We start from the raw sequence: 19,454 nt of genomic DNA, 5'->3' as shown, positions 1-19,454 counted from the left end.
CACCGAATTATCAGCTCTATATGTTGTACGCATCTTAACTATTTTTCTTTTACATTCAAACGAGAGCATCCAACTGGATAAAAAAACACGTTCTTGTAGCCACTGTCTTAATTGCCACACAGGCCCTGCTGCAATGACGGACGCTGTGCTACTTTCATAATGAAGCCTTTTGGGTTGGATCGCGCAAGTATAAATGTGTCGCAACCCTCCACCACCCGACACGGCCTATCAGTAAAAAAATGTGTCACGTTAACAAAACCCCAATTAGTTTCTTCTTCGGCCCACCGGCGTGTTTGAAGGGTGAATCCACAACATTTAGAATTTGAGTACTGTGACGTTTCGCTGGTAATTACATCCAGCATCTTCAGGCGATTTGCCAGAAGAGTGAAGACATCCACCTGCTTCCGGTCTTAAATAATGCAGGATGACGTCATCATTGAACCCCCATCAGGTTTCGAGATCAGAGGTGGGGGGGGGGTGGTTGCGACACATTTAATATTAATCGATCTAACCCTAAAACCTTTATTATGAATAATACTGGTCGCGAAAGCCTACGTGTTAAACTGCTGTGCAACATTAACGTCGTGCATGCGCATGTGCTTCTTTTAAAGATGCTGAGAGCTGGGAGTGGTCAGCGACCTATGACCCCTAACCAGAGTTCTCAAGGCCAGCAAGGGGAAGCCATGGGTGCGGTGACAGCTGGGCAAGCTCTCGCCTTCGGACCGGGCCTGACCACAGGCGTACAAGGTGCGACGCGCACTCCTTTATCCCCCCCCCCCCCACACTTACTCGAACTCGCGAGTGGCCGTGTGCGTGCACTCGTGCACATACATGTGTGTCTACATTAATGTTGATGTTAAACATGTGATGGTTCACCCCTCCACTTCCCCACGAAATCTGATGAGTTTTCACGATTTTGGGGTCAAATTATTTAATCCAATTATTTTGTTGTCTTATTGTTCTGTGTGAACTCCCTCGTGGGTACTACCTGTCTTGTTTGTACTTTCTGTTCATCTTTTTGCGTTGACTTTTTAATACTTTCTCAGTTCCGTATTATTTGTCACATTAGCCTAAATTAACAAAAATATTTGCGTGCAAATTGCATGAGTTATCGGACGCACGATGCGATGTATATATTGTGAGCGTAAGGAGGAGGGCTTGGTGTGGGATGCATGATCTGAAAGAAATTACCAAAGTGGATGAACAAACACCTGGAGCGAATGGAATGACATGGTTTTGTCTACCTTGCATTGACACGCGGCGCATGATGGATGGTTATGATGATGGGCATCTACATGATCCATTGATCAATTTATTTTTAAGATTTTATAATACATGCATTGCATTATAAGTGGGAAAATAAACTAAGGTCTGTAAGAATTATGCGCAAAAGCTATGTGACTGTTACTTTGAAGCAAATTGAGCCAACAAAAGCTTTAAACAAAACGCAAATGAACAAATTACAATTGAGAATGTGAAAAGAACGGCAAAGAACCCAAAAATCCACCCCTGAATTTGTTAACGATAACATCGAATCGCTGAGGAACGGGGGGGCGGAACCAATCGCCGCTCCGTGCCAAACACGGGTTTGTCGCTCGCCGTGTGCCCGTGGAGTCACCGAGCTCGCTGGCCCCAACCCCCACGGCACAGGCTACCAGGTACTGACGCCGGCGTACTACGACGCGTCTGGCGCGCTCGTCATGAACCCCGGCGCGGGCCGTTCCGGCCTGGGTGGCCCCGTGCGCCTCATGGGACCCACGCCCGTACTCATCAACCCCTCGGCGGCTGCGGCCGCTGCCGCCGCGGCAGCTCAGGCCGGTAAGACACCGGCCCCCCACCCCTCGCGCGCCCCACCTCCACACCACCGCCCCCTCACGCCCCTCGCACTCCCACGACCCACGTGGCTTGTGGAGTTCCTCATCTCACAGTGGATTGACAACATTAATATTCTTGGTTATTTCGGTAAAGTCACGTAGATAGAAAATAAAAATAACAAAATTGAATACAAATTTTTCATAATCGAAAAAAATAAAAGAAAAAACCCACGACGTTTGGATCGCAACACAAGCGGTCTTCATCAGGTGGAGAGAAAAGAGGGGGCAAGCCTCCAAATGCAACTGCTTATTATAAGGGTTTCTAAAGTGAGTGGGCGGGGGACGAGAGCTGGGATGAGGAGAACATTGCTTTACATTGTTTAGCATGTAAGAGGAGTGGCACATAAATGGTTTCCTATCTGCATGTATTGATGGTTAATCTCACATACAAGAGGAGATATATTTGTTTGACCAGTGGTTCTCAACTGAGGGTCCGCAAACCCCTAGGGGTACATGGCAATGTCCCAGGGGGTACGTGAGGGTGATTTATAAATTTGTGACATTATATCACGCATGCGAGTTCTTCGTGAATAATCATGAATGAATCTGCCAATATAACATAACTACAATAACATTTAAATCCATATCTCAACCTAGAAGGATATAAAAGACCTTACTAACTCATGCGGTTTCCCAGAGTGACCAGCGAGCGCAAACAAATTACGGCACACGTGCAGGGTGTCCACCGAATTATTTGTATTCGCTTGCAGTTACTAACTAGTTAGAATACCTAACAAAATGTGCAATTGGTTCAAATATTGATGTAACAACTTGCTTCGCACACGGCAGGCGGTGGCGCTGGTGGAGCCGGCGGTCTGGCCGGCACCATCAACGGGCTGTTCCGCGGCATGGGCCTGTCCAGCCAGCATCACCAGCACCACCAGCAACAGCAGCAGTCCCAGCAGCACCACCACCAGCAGCAGCAACAGCAGCACCAGCAGCAACAGCAGCAGCAACAACAGCAGCAGCAGCACCACCAGCAGCAGCAGCAGCAGCACCAGATGAGCAGCGCGGCCGCCGCCGCAGCGGCCGCCGCCGCCCAGGGCCACCCGTCGGCCTTCTACGGCAACCACGGCGGCGGGATGGGAGGGCCGCTGTCCAGCCCGTCTCAGGGAGGCGCCGGCATGTCAGGTGGCGGGGGCGGTGGCGGCGGCGGCGGCGGCGGGGGCGGAGGATCGCTCTTCTCGCCCGGCCCGTCGCCCGGCGCCCACCAGCTCGGCAACGCGGGTTCACCGCTCGGGGGAGGGTTCGGCAACCACAGCGGCCCGACACCGGCGTCGCTGGGCGCCAGCATCGGCTCCGGACTGGGCTTTGGCAACACCGGTCAGTGCAGCCACTGGAGGTTTCAGCGTTTGTCAGGTTTTTCTGCTGGGTGGTGTTGCGGTCACGGATTATGCCAGAATTTGTGGGATTGGCAGTGCGTTCAGATTGTCAGGAGGTGGCAGTAAAGCAGGGGATTCTTGAATCCATCCACGCAGAGCTTTTTTATTGTCTTCATGTCATCGGTACAGCCCCTCTCGTGTGTTGATTAATATTCTCTTTGGGTCAGATTTCTTTTAATCTGGTTTGCTCTCATGTGCCAAACTCCTTTACGGAGTTAGTTAAACATCTTAATGCAGGATCCTCGTGAACAAAGTCTTGAGACTTTAAGGTTTTAATGGATTAAAAAGGTCAATTATTAAAATTATTTCCAGTTAACTGGCAACAGATTTGTTTAAAGTAGAAGGTATTTTCTAAACTTTGGTTTAATTGCAAGTGCTTGCCCAGTGCAATTGCTTCTTCTCGGAACGTAAGTATTTTCATATCTAGAGGGGGCAAAGAGCACAGTCACATTATGTAAAAAGTCCTTTAATATTGCATGCTTAATAGCACATGATGCCATTTGCGTGTATTTTAGAATGTGGGTTTACAGTGAAAGGGCGCAAACTTTATCCATTAAACCCTGCTACGGACCTCATTAATATTCATTAAAGTTTATTTGCCTATGTCTAGGGGTGGCAATACTGCGCGCACATCAATATTCACGGCGGCGCGCCCTTTAACGAGGTCGCCGTGCGTAGCGAGGTGCGTTCACGTCCTCCGTGTCGGCCCGACTTAGTTTTGCAAGACAAACCTGGCCAGAGAAACGTGGAGCCGCCAGCCCGCACGACGTGAAGGCATATCGTTCCGCTATATCCGCAGGCACGTCCGCCGCAAGCGGGGGGCCGCTGGGGCTACGACGTGACTCGCTGGGCGCAGCCCTCGACTACAAGCGACCCAGCAGCAGCCTGGCACCTATCGGGCAGCCCTTCTACAACGGCCTGGGATTCTCCACCTCGCCCGGACCGCTCGGCATGCTGGGAGCCAGCCACGGACCACCCCACTCACTCACTCCGCCGCCCTCGCTGTCCATCCCCTCGCATGGATCAGCGTCCAACCTCAACCTTGGTTGGTCGCCAGCCTTAGGTGAGTTTGCCTGCCTCTGCGCAAAGCCGCTTTACCTGCGTACGGTTCGTGTGCCCATATAGTACGTGTGTTGTACTGCGTGTATATGCGTTCGACACAATTGTGTGCTGCATGGTAGGTGCCTTCAGGAGGCAGAACAGCATGGAGTATTTCCTACACGGAGTTTGAGTCATTACAACATTTTTTTTTAGAGGGCACGATTTGACAAGGAGAGCGGAGAAAACCCGCTCTCAGTGGTAGACCTGACCGCTGAAACAACAGCTGCCATCTATGAGTCTCAAAGCGATAGGCATTGAGCCAATACTGCCGAGTGTGCAATGCTGCATGCTCTTAGCAGGGATTGCAGGCCATTCATCACCCATTCATCGCGGTGAATTGACAACAGCTTCAGACACGGCCGTAGTAGCGACGTTGAGCCAATGGCACTGGCAAACCCAGTAAGTTTAATCGATGGACTTTTAAAGCACCACTGGCGCCTCTCCAGGCGACCCTGACAGTGCGGACACGTGCCAACTGCCGTGATCTCCTCCCCAGGGGGGCTGACGAGCGGGAGCGGGCGCTTCGTGTCGGCGGCGCCAGGTGCCGAGGCCAAGTTCCGCAGCTCGGCCGGCATGGGCGTCGGCGTGGGCTCCGCCTCGGCGCTGTTCGGTAACTCGGGCAGCCAGCTCTTCCCGACCCAAGCGGCGGCCGCCGCGGCCGCCGCTGCCGCCGCGGCCGCCGCGGCCGTCGGCGGGGGGAGCGGAAGCGCGGCGGGTGGAATGTGCGGCGTGGGCGGCGGAGCTCCGGCGATGCGGTTCCGTTACTGCGGCGGCGGGGCCGGAGGCGGCCCTGGCGGTGGCCCTGGTGGTGGCGGCGTCGGCGGCGGGGGAGGCGTCTGCGGCGGCGGTGGCGGCGTCGGCGGCGGAGGCGTTGGAGGGGGACCCGGCGGGAAGATGGACGGACTGAACCCTGGTCGCAGTCGCCTGCTGGAAGACTTCCGCAACAACCGCTTCCCCAACCTGCAGCTGCGAGACCTCACGGGGCACATTGTGGAGTTTGCTCAAGACCAGCACGGCTCCAGGTGAGGGTGACACCCCACGGCCAGGGATGCTGTGAAGGCCACGATGTACGTCACTGCCAGGGCATTTTGCTGTGAACGGTTATGGTAACTTGGTACGGCAATCTGATTCTGACGGTTCTATCTACCCAACGAAAAATGTGTTTTTTTTAAGTGGTTTGTGAACATCAATTGGTCCACAGAACACACATCCATGGGTATTCATGTGACCGTTGTCACCTGATTGGAAGTTGTCCTCATTTGTGGGCAAAAGTATATATATTTTTTTACGATAAAAAGATCGCAGTAACTTTTATCGGTGGTTAGCTGAAACCAAGACACAGGTAAAATGATCAATTGCTGGTATATTTAGTCTGGGCAATGTAAGAAAGGTGCTGCTGCAGTCGGGTATGCTTCCTCTTGTGTGTGGCCACCACGGTCATATCTGCATCCAGTGTCATCATGCTCATGATGATGACGTGGCCCGGTCTGTCGCCGTGGCGTGAGGCCCTTGCATAGCGCTCTGCTCCTCCAGCAGCCGAGTGACCAATGGATGCTCCGATCTGTCTCGCACCGCAGTTCCGTGTGTCGTCATTCAGAGTAGCCCCACTTTCCGCATGTTGACTCTTGAGCTGCCGGCTTCCGTTGGAAGGCTTTAGATTGACACCTTCTGTTCCTGCGGGAAAGGCTCGAGGGTGTGCCGGGTCACTTGGCACCCGTACATCTGCGGCGCTAGAGGCGGCTGGAGGATGTTGTCCTTCCCCCGCACCTCCGATTAGCACGGTTGGCTACCGACGGTGCGAAAAGGAGGTTCACCATACGTGCGTACGTAGGCACGTTCAGGTTGACCGATGTCTCTCTGCACCAGCGACGTCGAGCTTTTCGGCATCGGTCGGCGCGCGCTTTGACGTCCGTTGCTATTGCGTCGAGCCGTCGGGCCTGTTGCTTGCTTGCTTGCTTGTCCGCTCGTCACAATTTTTTCATTCACCACCCCCTCGTCTCTCCCCCCACCGCCCAAGGTTCATCCAACAAAAGCTGGAGCGCGCGGGGCAGGCGGAGCGACAGCTGGTCTTCAATGAGATCCTGCAGGCCTCCTACCAGCTGATGACTGACGTCTTTGGCAACTACGTCATTCAGAAGTTCTTTGAGGTGAGCAGTCGTCGAAGGGAGAGAGAGGCAAGAAAGATCTCCGTTTCATCATTGTGGGTCGCCATCGTTTTGCCAAAATCGTTGAGGTTTTTCCCCCCCTTGGCAACCTTAAAAACGGTGAACAAAAAACTGTTATTGAAGGTATAAGTTAACTGAATTATCAGCTCTGTACATTGTATTTATCGTAACTTTTTTTTACATTTAAATTAGCTTCCAACGAGAAAAAAAAATCAGAAAATACTCCCAACTAAAAAGAACAGCAGCAACCAATTAGTTTTTCAGATTGATCTTCAAGTTTCTCCCCTTAATGTCACTACAAATGAAAATCCAATCATTCTACTCGAGGTCCTTTCTAGCCCTCTCGATCCCTTGTTGCCTCGCCCAACTGCCCTGCTGTGACATCCGCCTCCTTTGCCCACCTCCCTCCCCCACTCCCCCTCACCCCCACCTTCCCGCGTTATTACAGTTTGGCAGTCTGGAGCAGAAGCTCGCGTTGGCCCAGCGCATCCGTGGCCACGTGCTGCCCCTGGCGCTGCAGATGTACGGGTGCCGAGTGATCCAGCGTGCCCTCGAGTCTCTCCCGCAAGAACAGCAGGTATCAATGACATGTTCAGGGCGCTGACACTTTACCTGTAGCCAAGTATGGCAAGGCTAGATTCGGAGTGGCGTCCATAGGTCGTCGTCGAAGAGGAGCAACGAAAGGAACAAGACTGTTAAGCTGGGTCCACACCTGAGCAGTCCATCGGTTCACACCGCTTGAATTGCTCTCAAAATCAATGCAACTTAATCGCCCGCAGCAACCGGTTTTGCGATTCTTCGCATCTAGTTGCAGAGACGTCCACGTAGAAATCCCGCAGTCCCACGCCTACATCATCTGGCAAGCCCTGGTGGTCACCCATCCTAGTACGGTATATCCTAACACTGACCAGGCTCGGCCTCGCTTAGGGGAAGATGTTTAATGAGATAGGGTGATTTGTTCATAAGCGTACAATACAATCGATATTAATTCTACCTTTTTGCCAGTATCATAGTATGATGATATTAATTGAACAATCGATGCATTGTGAAATGGTGAAGTGCCGAGCGGTCGGCATTATCTGGCGGAGGAGTGCAGCGTTGTAAATTGCGCCTAATGCGTCTTTGCGCCATGCGGGCGGTGCAGACAGAGATGGTGGCCGAGCTTGACGGACACGTGCTCAAGTGCGTCAAGGATCAGAACGGAAACCACGTCGTTCAGAAGTGCATCGAGTGCGTGCAGCCGGTGGTGTTGCAGTTCGTCATCGACGCCTTCCACGGACAGGTGAGCTCGCCCGTCACGTGTGAGTCTGTCCGGATGTCGTGTTGGAAATCAAAAAGGGCGCGTTGTTACAGGTCTCGTTAACACTGCCTTAAATCGGGTTAAGTGGTGGGCCAATGTTTTGTGGGTAATGGTCAGTCCTCAAAGTTGATTCATTTTTAGGTAATGGCTTTTCAGAGAAGGCAATGACCTTTCTGCAGACTAGGCAATGGCCCTTTCGAGCAGGCTACTTCAGAAACCTACTCTTTCTGTAAACATAAGGCCTGATTGTGTTGCACATTCTAAGTATCATCAGTGAATGTACAATTCAAGGAATATTCAGTCACCAAATCGAAAACCATTTTTTCAGGCTGTTCAACACACAATCAAAGCTTTCATCAATGAGAACAATTATTGAAAGTAACAGTCAACGTTACAGTCCCCTCTAGTGGTGCAAATGGGGCATAACGCCCGCACACGTGCGTCTTGACTGATTTAACTTCTTATCACATCTCTTGAACGAAGCTTCAAGCTTTGCGCCTCGCAGCCCCAGGACAGAGGGCGTCGGGCAATCGTACAAGCTTAACACAGGCACTCTTTGTCAAACGTTTTACTCACTCGGCGTATTTTAATGAAACGTGGTACCGATCGGTTACAGCTGGCGCGAAAATTCTGCTCGCTCAAAAAAGGAACGAATAATTAATTCGTCCTCGTCCCCCCCCCCCCCCCCCCCCCCGCCCTGTAACTCCTCGCTGGGCCCGCGTGCGAAGGTGTTTGCGTTGTCGACGCACCCGTATGGCTGCCGCGTGATCCAGAGGATCCTGGAGCACTGCACCCCGGAGCAAACCCTCCCCATCCTGGAGGAGCTGCATCAGCACACGGAGGCCCTCGTGCAGGTGGGACCCCTCGCCCATGAGTGTTCAAATTTCCCCGTGTCTGTGGGTGTGGGGTGTGTGTGTGTGTGTAAGGTGCACATGGCCTGGCACAAGCGTCTTGGTGACGTCACCGCCACTTAGTGGCGAATGGCGGTTGTTGTAAGTAAGCGTGTGCCGTTCTGGCCTTCGTAGGTGCTCGCTAACAGCACTTGCACCCCACAGTCTGTTAAGGCTATACGGGGGATCTTTGTCTTTGTGTAAACTTGCTGCCTACAGAATAACATGTTTGATTCATTTATAATAAAAGGTTTTTTGGGTTAGAGCACGTAAATATAAATGTGTCGTTAAATCCGGCACCACCCGACACAGCCAATTAATTAATATGGTTTGTCACCTAAACAAAACGTGCCAATTCCTTACGAGTTCAGCACACCGGTGTCTTGTTGAGTAATCCCAAAACACAATTTGATAATTACAACCGGCCTCATCAGGCGACAGCCAGAGTTGCATATCGCCTGCTATGACGTATTTTATATACATATACACACATTGCAAACGTGGATGGACACTGGACATTGTTTACTAATATTCTCCGTCTCCCCGTTTAAATCTTCGTCTTCCCTAATTTGCGCGAGGTCCCCAGCCCGGGATTGGTTCGGTGTGGCATGCCCGGGGCTCGCGTGTTGTTACCAAGTGACAAAAAAAAAAACACTTCATGAAATAACAAAAAACCTAAACTGCCGCAGCTCACCGCTTTTAATATTGAATCGCATCGTCGCCGGCAGGATCAGTACGGCAACTACGTGATCCAGCACGTCCTGGAGCACGGGCGGCCCGAGGATAAAAGCAAGATCGTGGCGGAGCTCCGAGGGAAGGTGCTCGCGTTGAGCCAGCACAAGTTCGCCAGGTACGCCATGGCCCGCAGCTAAGCAGGGCAGCCCGCACCACACCGCCCCCGCGTGCGGCCATACGGCGGCCCCCACGAAGCGTAACGTCGCGGAGCGGTGGCTCTCGATTTGCTCCGTCGGGCCTGTTGACCAAATCGCAAGGGGGTACCGAGAAATCGGCCGCTTTGTGTGCGCGGTGTAAAAAAAAAAAAAAGGGGAACGCAGCTTTCGTGGAGTTTAAGACACGCACGAGATATGTTTGGCTTTCATCGCGTCCAATCGGGCATCGATTTGCGACCAAAATATATATTTTTACGCTCGTGATAATGTGCGTTGAAGTTTGCACGTTAGAATTGATTGTCTACAGTTGATGGAAAAATGCAGCTTTACCTGCCCATAATATATTTAGGCGAACAGATGTAAAATGAAAACCTCACTAACAAGACTAAAAACGAGACAAAACGGACATTCTTCATTTGAATCTCTCCATCCCAAATGACGCCCGTTTATCAAACGCCGAGGTGTGTTAATAGTTACGCCTTGTGTCCATTGTAAGCGTTTGACAAAATAATACGTTGAAACAAAACAGGGAAAGGAATAAGCATATGTTAGCAATCTATCATGCTTGTTAGAAAGCATTACAGAAAACATGCAAGTGCATACATTTTCTCCAATACATATTCAATTATCATTGGTAACAGTACGTGCTGCTTTGGAATCTCCTCCCAGAGGTTGTTCTTCCAAACTCTCATAACCTTGCTGAATTAAGGCAACATATACATTATTAACTATTGCAAGTGGAACACTGTTATATCTATGAGACATTTTTGCCAGTATCAAAAATGATTAAAGGTAAGAATCGAATCGTCTTTACCCCGTTTTGTCTAGAAAACAGGAGGTGGTAAGATGTTCAAACACCACAGATACCTTTTGGAGGGCATCAAGTCTGCATTAACCACACATACTTATGGCAAAACATGCAAACAAACATGCTCTGATAATATATGGCATTGTCTTTGAAACGTATTGACTGACACCAGAGACAGCCTTCTCTATGGCCTTGTCTCACCAGTGTCAGACCAGAGAACGCCAAAAGGGCGAAACAGTAAGTACAGAGACAATGCAAGAATACTTATAGCTCGGATTGAGCAGTTAATGCACGCTTGATGCCTTGCAAAAGTTATCTGCTGTTTGAACATCTTTACACCTGTTCTAGTGCCAGAAAGTGTAAAACCTATTCATAAATGTTTTGAAAAATGCTGTTTATCGCTGGCTGGCTGCTTGGTCTTTATTTGGGTCTCTGGAGCCTGTGCTCAACCCACCGTGATATAATGAACAAACAAAAAAAGACATGCCCGATAATTAACAACGTTCAATCTCGGGATTCCTCCCTTCGGCAGCAACGTGGTGGAGAAGTGCGTGTCCCACTCGTCGCGCGCCGAGCGAGCCATGCTGATCGAGGAGGTGTGCGCGAGCGGCGAGGGCTCGCACGGACCGCTCTACGCCATGATGAAGGATCAGTACGCCAACTATGTTGTGCAGAAGATGATCGACGTGGCCGAGCCTCCGCAGCGCAAGATCCTCATGCACAAGGTGACGGGGCGGCGGAGGTTTTTGAGGGGTTAGGGTCGAGGGAGGGCGGGCGGGTGGGAGCGGTTAGTCCGTTGCTGTTCGTGTTCAGCAGAAAATTAACGCCCTTAGGAAACGGTGGCAATGCCTGGTCGGTCGTCGCCAGCAACGTGTTTTATACAACCGCTGGTTAAGAGAATGGGGTTTAGACGAGGCGATGGAAAGTGTTTGGTCAACGGCGCATAGCCGTGGATGGTCACGTTGGCATTTGTCTTGCAACCTGATTGTAAATTGGCTAAGCTGCCCACTCGGTGAAAAGAACGATCGTATACGAACTAATTTTGCCGATGGAAAGTTGAGACAACCGTTGCCATTCATGCTTTGCCGACCATTGCCCTACATATTTTCCCCGAGTGCATCCACGGCGTTAAGGTCTCCGAAGGTTTTGTTGACCGGCCGCCGCCCCTCCCACTTCTCCGTGCGCTTTCCCGTGTGCAGATCCGACCCCACGTGGCGACCCTGCGTAAGTACACGTACGGAAAGCACATCCTGGCCAAGCTGGAGAAGTACTTCCTGAAGAACAGTGCCGATCTGGGGCCCCTCGGCGTGCCCACGGCCAACGGCATGATCTGAAACAGTGGCCGCCAGCCACCCGTCGTCCCCAGCACCCACCCGCCATCGCCCACTCTCACGGGGCTCCATTCCCAGGTCGACAGTAGCGATGCTGAAGGCCGAGCAGGTGAAAGGGACAGCCTTTCTTTTGCTCCGTCCTGCCTTCACCCCGTCGACCTGTGAGTGGGCTCATTAGAAAGGACCCCCCCCCCTAAACGTCCCAGTGTATAATTAACCAGTGTGTTACTTCCCGAGGTAATAATTTTCCTTTCTGTACATTATTATTTTTTAATATAAATAACCATCACAAAGACAAAACCTCTCTTGGTTCTCTCTTACTCCTGCCCACTCGCCACGCGATTCCTCCCAAGCGGCTGCGGCGGAGTTTGGTTTTTAAAAATCTCTCGCGCGAGCGTTTCGTCGGCACCAGCGCCGCGCGTGTTCCCTTTCTTTCACACGCCGGCGGTCCTCGCCGCTTGACCAATCGGCGCCTCCCTGTAGAAGCCATTTGTAAAATAGGTTTGTACATTACATTGGCCCCCGCATTGGGCACTGAAGGAGACGTTGTTAAATCTTTAACCCACTCAGAGGTCGCCCACACAAACGGCCGCTTGCGAGGGCGATGCTCGGCGCGCCACTCGCAGCCTTTAAATTGAGTAGCGTTTAATTTTACCCCGCGTTAACCTGTAACTAGAGTGTCCATTTTTTCATAAGTTTGTAAAGAAATTTTGAGATTTGCAGTACAAGTTTTTAGTCGTAGATTTGCGTATATTTGAGGTTAAAAAAAATTTGTACAAAAGCATCGGTTTGTGATTTATTGTAGTGTCCATAGTGAGAAAAAAACACAACATATTACATAGTTTGTGAATTGCTGTACATAACAAAGAGGCCAGGAGAAGAGTGGGTGTTAAGTGATTCCTTACATGTGCTCGTGTCCAGGGAAGCTGACTCGTGTTAAATGTCTTTATAAAACTTGTCAGATGTTTGGACTCGATTTTTCAACAACAGATAATGCATATTCACGCGGTCTGCAACGAGTGGTCTCTTGGCTTCTCCCCCCCCCCTTCCGTTGGTTCCCGGACCACCTTGTGCGAGTTGCACCCGAACGTCGTCTTGTAGTTGCTGCGATGCGCGGACCCCCCCCCCCCCACTGCGTCTGCCAACTCGTGTCAGGCCACACCGCACGTGGCGGCTGAGGCGACGCCGATTACGCTCGACAGCGTGGCCATTCGGACTTCGTTTGGAGGGCGTCGATTGACTCGTTTGCATTTTTCGAAGACTTTTACCACCTATCGCTGTACACGTGTAAAGGTTCGTGTGGTGTGTGTGTACATGTGCGCTTGCCAAGCATACATATATATTTATACGTATACATATGTATTTTTTGGGGAGAGGGGGGGGGCCACGCGTTCGCCACCGACCTTTACGGGGGGGGGGGTTACTTTGACCACCACAAGCCTTCCGTGCTTGCCTTCTTGAAAACGTAGGACAGGAAAGGAAGTTTGAAAAATGAGACGACGGATAAGCACGTTGCGCGTAGTCACAGGAGATTAAAAGCGAGGATGCGTCCACCTCGAATATTGGATCCGTTGTGATCGACGACGAGCGTGTGTCGCTGCGCTGCATCTTTCCACACCACAGCACCGAGCGGTGCGCACGGACATTGATTTGACCTCAAAAGAAAATGTGGGGTTTTTAAACATTAGTTTCTTTTTGTCACCGGTGGGTAGAGGAGGAGGGGAATCGAATCCAGCTTGGGGGGGAGGCGGTGAGTGGTGCATGGTACTGCGTGGTTTCAGTAGTAGCAGCAGCTTTTTGCAACTTGTGAGGGTGTTTTCTTATTTTTTTGTAATTCACGGTTAACATCCGGAGAATGGGATCTCGCTCGGGGCCGTCATTGTCATCATCCAGCATCTCGTTGGAATGACGACGCCAATTATTTTCCCGTTCCACCCCCCCCCCCCCCCCCCCCGGAGGCTGAATGAGGTGTTCGGGTTTTCTGCTTTTAAACCACCTCCAAGCCACCCCAGCCCGGCTGGGAGTGGGTGGCAGGGCCTGCGTATCGAAGAAGAATCGACCGGTTCGGCCTCCCCGGGGTGTCGAATTGGGAGCCGACTTTGAGCCGTTGTGCTTTGCGTGCAGCCCACACCACGAGTTAACCGGTCCCGATGCTGCCGTTTCGTTGGCACAATTTATTTCTTAATATCTCAGTGGCCAGCAGAGGGAAAGCCCAACGTCCTCTGGCCCCTTCTGTCCTGCAGTGTTGTTTTTTCGCAGGTCTGTAAGCGTTGTGTAGGATCCTAAGGCGTGTTGTTAACTTAGATACCATACGTATATAGAAACCACGTTGGATTTTATGTAATCTGAGATTGGATGCATTGTTAATTGTAGTATTGTATGAAATATATTAATCATGCTTGGGCTAATATTATTTTCTTCCCTGTATACAGTGTATGATGTCTTATTATGTATGAATAATACTGATGGTAATCAAAACAAACACTTTGTGTATGTTAGAGGTGCACAGTGTAATAATTAACATGATTGTACATTATATTTGTATACATTGTAAACCGGCTTACTGTATATGTGAAAATCTTGCTAAAAAAAGAAAAATTAAAAAACAAGCCAAGTTTGAATGCTGTGGAATCCTACATGTTGATGTACATTCTCTTATCTAGCTGTAATGTGGTGTAACATAAATTATACCCAAGTAACTTGAGTGGACATTTTTCAAGCTTTGTATAACTGAATGGGAGTCGTTACCCTTTCGTGTTAATACTATCGTGTAATTTTATTCTTTATCACTGTTAATACGTTTCAGCTTACATTTTTGTTTGGATTTTTATCATGGTTCGACTGCTGTGCATATACATAGTTAACGTTTGGCTTTATACTTTGCTCACCTCTTCTCTAACGTAGTTACCATGGAACAAATTATAATGTAATAAATTTCTTTCCTTGTAAAATCGGTGCCGATCCGGCTATATAAAGCGATGTACAGTAGGGAATTTGAGTTTAAAAGAAAAATGCACTCAAAACTATCTATTCACCTTTTGCTTTCATCTTCTTGGATTCGCAGTTCATTTTCAAAAGGGCACGGAAAGTTTTCTGGTTTTCCCCCCCTCCCACCTCAGACTCTGAGTACAAAACCTGTGACGCGCCGCTCGGCACCGGCATGACAACCTTACGGCTCTTTCACGATCAAGAAAACCACCACCACCACCACCTACCACCGAAACTTAAAATACGCGTGGCAAGTAATGAACCGTTCCAAGTGACAGTCCGCTGTGTAAATGGATGCATGCAGGCGAATTCCTTATCGTGGCTGCTACCGGTGCCCGCTCGCGAGCCCCATTTGCTTTGTGAATGTGGTGATGTGCGCACGTTTGGAACGCATCAAAAGCGAATCCCACCCATCTCTCTGGCCTTGTCTTAAAAATGAAATTGCACCGTGTGTGTGTGTGCGCGCGCGTGCTGAAACTTGGAAGAAATGAAAAAAAATGTCCCCCTGCCCATAATAATTGCCGTCTTTGATTTGGGGATTCGCAAACCTGTTACGTGTCACGTACGTGTAAAATACTTCTTTGTTTCCATGGCAACTATTTTATTTACAAACAAAATAACACGTATTACTGTAGCAAATGGAGCCACGTTTTTCAGCCCAGTGCCGTCTGCTTTTTGACCTCAATTTTCACGCTTTTTTTTCGCTCACCAAGCAACGATACTTATTAATACTGTATTAATGATGTATTAGTGATGCGTTGAGTATAAATTACGCTACTAATAAAGAAAGGAGAAAAAAAAACCCTCGGTTGTAACGATTTTGATTATATTCACTTGTGTGGCGTTGGTTGCTTGGGTGCGAGTCCGCGGTGAAGACCGAGTGGCATTGGGTCCATTCACACGACCTGATCAAAGTGTAGGGTGTTGGTGAGCGTCGTTATCAACCATGCTCTCTCCACTGCAACATGAATCCCACGATGCCACTGTCCATCTTGCTGTTGCTGCACAAGAGATGATCCCATTTTCTCCATCTGCTTTTGTGGTCTTAATTCCTGGTTTGGATCTCTCGACTCAATGCCATTTCCAGCCTCAACCATCAGTCATCACACTTTTCTTGAGTCGTTTATAATTTGCAGTGATGCATGTGTTCCTCTATCGAAGCGTAATACCAACCATGCATCTTGACACTTTTCAGCATTTCTATTTGCTTCGTAGGTGTCTGTGATCTGGGTCTTCCTAGGATAATAATGACAATTGCGAAATGTTTTTAGACGAATGTCCTTTATTTTGCAGTCGCCCAAATCTGTATCCTGAGCTGTCTTTATACAGGTACCATTGAATACGTTTTGATTCCTGTGAAGAAATGAATTGTGGGATGTTCGAGTCACTGGCTGACCGAACGATTCCTGAAGTGGGTCCGCCTTTCTCATCAGATCTGACACAAAGCATCTTACACAAAGGGCGAAACTTGCGTGTGTCGCCAGCAAGCGTAGCAGGCGTGTGACTGCGAGTTTGCCAATAAATTAAATTTCTGTTCTTGCACCTCATGCTTGTGGGGTTTCTCCAGGGTTTTCTGGATTCCTTCACGACAAACACCAATTAATGGTAGTGACCAAACATTGTAATGCAGGACCCACGTAAAAATGAGCCTAAATATTGTTTCATTAAATCCTCGTTATGACTCGTTAAGTTACCGCAATCCGAGGTTTGGAACGTGTTTTTGTTGTGTGGACCTAAGGCCTGGATACACTGACGTTGTTAGAGCCATCGATGGGATGACATCCTACGCAGGAATATTTGACTGCATCGCTAGCGATGCACTTGCACTGTAATTGCACCATGCATTCGGTTTGCAATCCTGTTGCACAATTGAAAAGAGTTATATTTTGCAATGGGGCAGGATCACAGTACAGGAACACCTGCTGGTTCTAGATTTGAAGCTTTCGTGACTGCAAGGATCCATACTCTGGTTCTATTTGGTAAAGTCACGTAGGTAAAAAATAAAACAACAAAAATCACGACGTTTCGGCCACAACACAAGTGGCCTTCATCAGGTGAAGGGACCAAACTGTCCAGCGGACAGCGTTGGAGTGAAGAAAGCCAAGCGCAAGTCGCCTTTTAAGCTGTGAGGGGGTAAACAGAAAACGCCTTAACAAAGGAAATTAGCATAAAACACACCACTAACAACGCTTGGAATTAACACAAGATGATAATACACCACCCTGGGAGTTTGGAATGCCACCACCTGAATAAATATACTGCACCACTGAAAATTAGTTTAATGTTTGGTTCGATTTAGAACATCTTTCCAATGGTTGCTTAATTTGAAACCATCATCTCGGTTGAAATTGTGACCGTGTTTGTAAATCTGAATCGCCTCGTGGATAAATCTCTGATGATAACCTGTCGGTTTGCAAAGGACCTTGGTATCGGAGAAAATTATATCGTGATCACCCACAGCGTTGTAACAGTGATCAGCTACGGCAGAAGAATTCGTACTGCCGTGTTTCAAATCTGATTTGTGCTCGCGAATTCGGTCAGAGACATGTCGCTTTGTCTCCCCGATATAGCAATCACCGCAGGTACAACTCAATTTGTAAACCCTGGGGTACTGTAAGTCAGGAATGACATCCTTCACGGATGGGATCAGGTCACGGATTTTGTGTACTGTATTGAACCGGACCAGGATCTTGTGTTTCTTTAGGATTTTGGAGATCTTTTTAGTAACGCCTGCTATGTATGGCTCAATTTGTAACCCCGGGGTTTACAAATTGAGCTGCACTTGTGGTGATTGCTATATCGGGGAGACGATACGACATGTCTCTGACCGAATTCGCGAGCGCAAATCAGATTTGAAACACGGCAGGACGAATTATTCTGCCGTAGCTGATCACTAACGCTGTGGGTGATCACGATATAATTTTCTCCAATACCAAGGTCCTTTGCAAACCGACAGGTTATCATCAGAGATTTATCCACGAGGCAATTGAGATTTACAAACACGGTCACAATTTCAACCGAGATGATGGTTTCAAATTAAGCAACCATTGGAAAGATGTTTTAAATCTAACCAAACATTAAACTCATTTTCAGTGGTGCAGTATATTTATTCAGGTGGTGGCATTCCAAACTCCCAGGGTGGTGTATTATCATCTTGTGCTAATTCCAAGCGTTGTTAGTGGTGTGTTTTATGCTAATTTCCTTTGTCAAGGCGTTTTCTGTTTACCCCCTCACAGCTTAAAAGGAGGCGACCTGCGCTTGGCTTTCTTCACTCCAACGCTGTCCGCTGGACAGTTTGTCCCTTCACCTGATGAAGGCCACTTGTGTTGTGGCCGAAACGTCGTGATTTTTGTTTTATTTTTTACCTACGTGACTTTACCGGATAGAACCAAAGAGTACCTCTCCTGGTGACTGCGGGTAAGCAGCGCGTTCGCCACTTTGTAGCGGAGGTTCGCGATTCGAACCCAGTGGTCGCCCCAAATATTACTACGGGCGTGATAATCATGGTAGTGAACTTTTAACGTCGTTTGCCCCCCCCCCCCCCCCCCCAGTTTTGCCTGGTGATGAGATATTTGAATGAATTAATACCCGATAATAAATCAGAAGTGTAAATTGTACAATAGCCACGTCCTCAACCCGGTCGCCCGCCAATCGACACTGCCGCAACAATAATTCTCCGGACCGTGGCGGACACCCACTGTGGTCTTAGCTCCTTGAACGGGAGGAGGAAAAGCGTCACGACACCGAACTCCCTCTGCGATGAAGCTCGCTCGTCGTGGCCAGCAGCAGCAGCAGCAGACCTCGACATTGGCATCGCAGCTCCTGAACAATAAACACATTGCTTCTGCTGCTGCTGCTGCCGCCATCACGCGCGGCAATCTAACACAGAAACGAGGCCGCTTTTCAGTTACAATTCCGTTGGCAGCAGCGGCGGTGACAGCAGTAGCCACGTGCGGTCTTAGAAGTGATGGGGGGGGGGGGATCGGGGGTTGAGTCCAGTGGTGGCGAGGGGTATTTGGTGAGGTTGGTGGTTCTAGGTTTGAAGCTTTCCTGACTGCAAGGATCCATACTCTTTGGTTCTATTCGGTAAAGTCACGTAGGTAAAAAATAAAACACTCCAGCGCTGTCCTTGAGACAGTCTGGTCCCTTCACCTGATGAAGGCCACTTGTGTTGTGGCCGAAACGTCGTGATTTTTGTTTTATTTTTTTACCTACGTGACTTTACCGAATAGAACCAAAGAGTATGAGGTTGGTGGTCTTCTCGTCGTACGGCCGACGGTGGAGATGCAGAGCAACGACGACAATTTCATTACGGGGTTGTCAAGCCAGCAGGCAGCCGCATCCGGAGGCAGCGGAGTGGTGCATCATCATCATCATCGTCGTCGTCGCTGCGATGTCTCCTTCGTGTATCCAGGGCATTGCCTCGTCGTTTGCACGTTGTACGGCGTCTGTTCTGGATGACCACAGTCGCACCACGACTGCGGGAGAGTTGAAAATGTTCCATCTTTGCATCACCACCAGGTGGTATCCGCATTTACTTCTGCCACGGGTTTGTGCAGTGGATGCGGTTTGGGGTGGACCACAAGCATCGGTGGAAGATCAAAACCCAGGGAGTGAGGTCTTCGCTGTGGTGATGCCTCGGGCATTGACTTGCACGTCCCATGGTTGCGTTCTGGGTGACCACAGTCGCATCAGCTTCCCCGTGAAACCGTCTGCGTCGGGTCT

General features: G+C 49.5%; 1 protein-coding gene across 16 annotated transcripts in view; it reads left to right on the top strand.

Annotated features, from left to right (window-relative positions):
• LOC116945186 (pumilio homolog 2-like) overlaps positions 1–15,532 on the top strand; it is a 43,738-nt gene extending 28,206 nt beyond the window's left edge. For 14 of the 16 annotated variants that reach the window (XM_076068947.1, XM_076068943.1, XM_076068956.1 and 11 more), the window contains 12 exons: positions 612–747; positions 1,651–1,818; positions 2,664–3,197; positions 4,056–4,319; positions 4,854–5,379; positions 6,375–6,504; positions 6,971–7,100; positions 7,659–7,804; positions 8,551–8,676; positions 9,441–9,562; positions 10,943–11,135; positions 11,610–15,532. In XM_076068947.1, coding sequence (XP_075925062.1) covers positions 612–747; positions 1,651–1,818; positions 2,664–3,197; positions 4,056–4,319; positions 4,854–5,379; positions 6,375–6,504; positions 6,971–7,100; positions 7,659–7,804; positions 8,551–8,676; positions 9,441–9,562; positions 10,943–11,135; positions 11,610–11,744 — 2,610 coding nt within the window. In that variant the 3' untranslated portion in view covers positions 11,745–15,532. The remainder of the gene's footprint in view (positions 1–611; positions 748–1,650; positions 1,819–2,663; positions 3,198–4,055; positions 4,320–4,853; positions 5,380–6,374; positions 6,505–6,970; positions 7,101–7,658; positions 7,805–8,550; positions 8,677–9,440; positions 9,563–10,942; positions 11,136–11,609) is intronic. The other 2 variants (XM_032959435.2, XM_032959421.2) reach the window with 1 other exon arrangement.
• The last annotated feature ends 3,922 nt before the right edge of the window (positions 15,533–19,454 follow it).

Source organism: Petromyzon marinus, chromosome 23, assembly GCF_048934315.1.
Source record: "Petromyzon marinus isolate PM22_M1 ecotype Great Lakes invasive population chromosome 23, UKy_Petmar_22M1.pri1.0, whole genome shotgun sequence".
NCBI lineage: Eukaryota > Metazoa > Chordata > Hyperoartia > Petromyzontiformes > Petromyzontidae > Petromyzon > Petromyzon marinus.
This window is presented reverse-complemented; position numbering and strand designations above follow the sequence as displayed.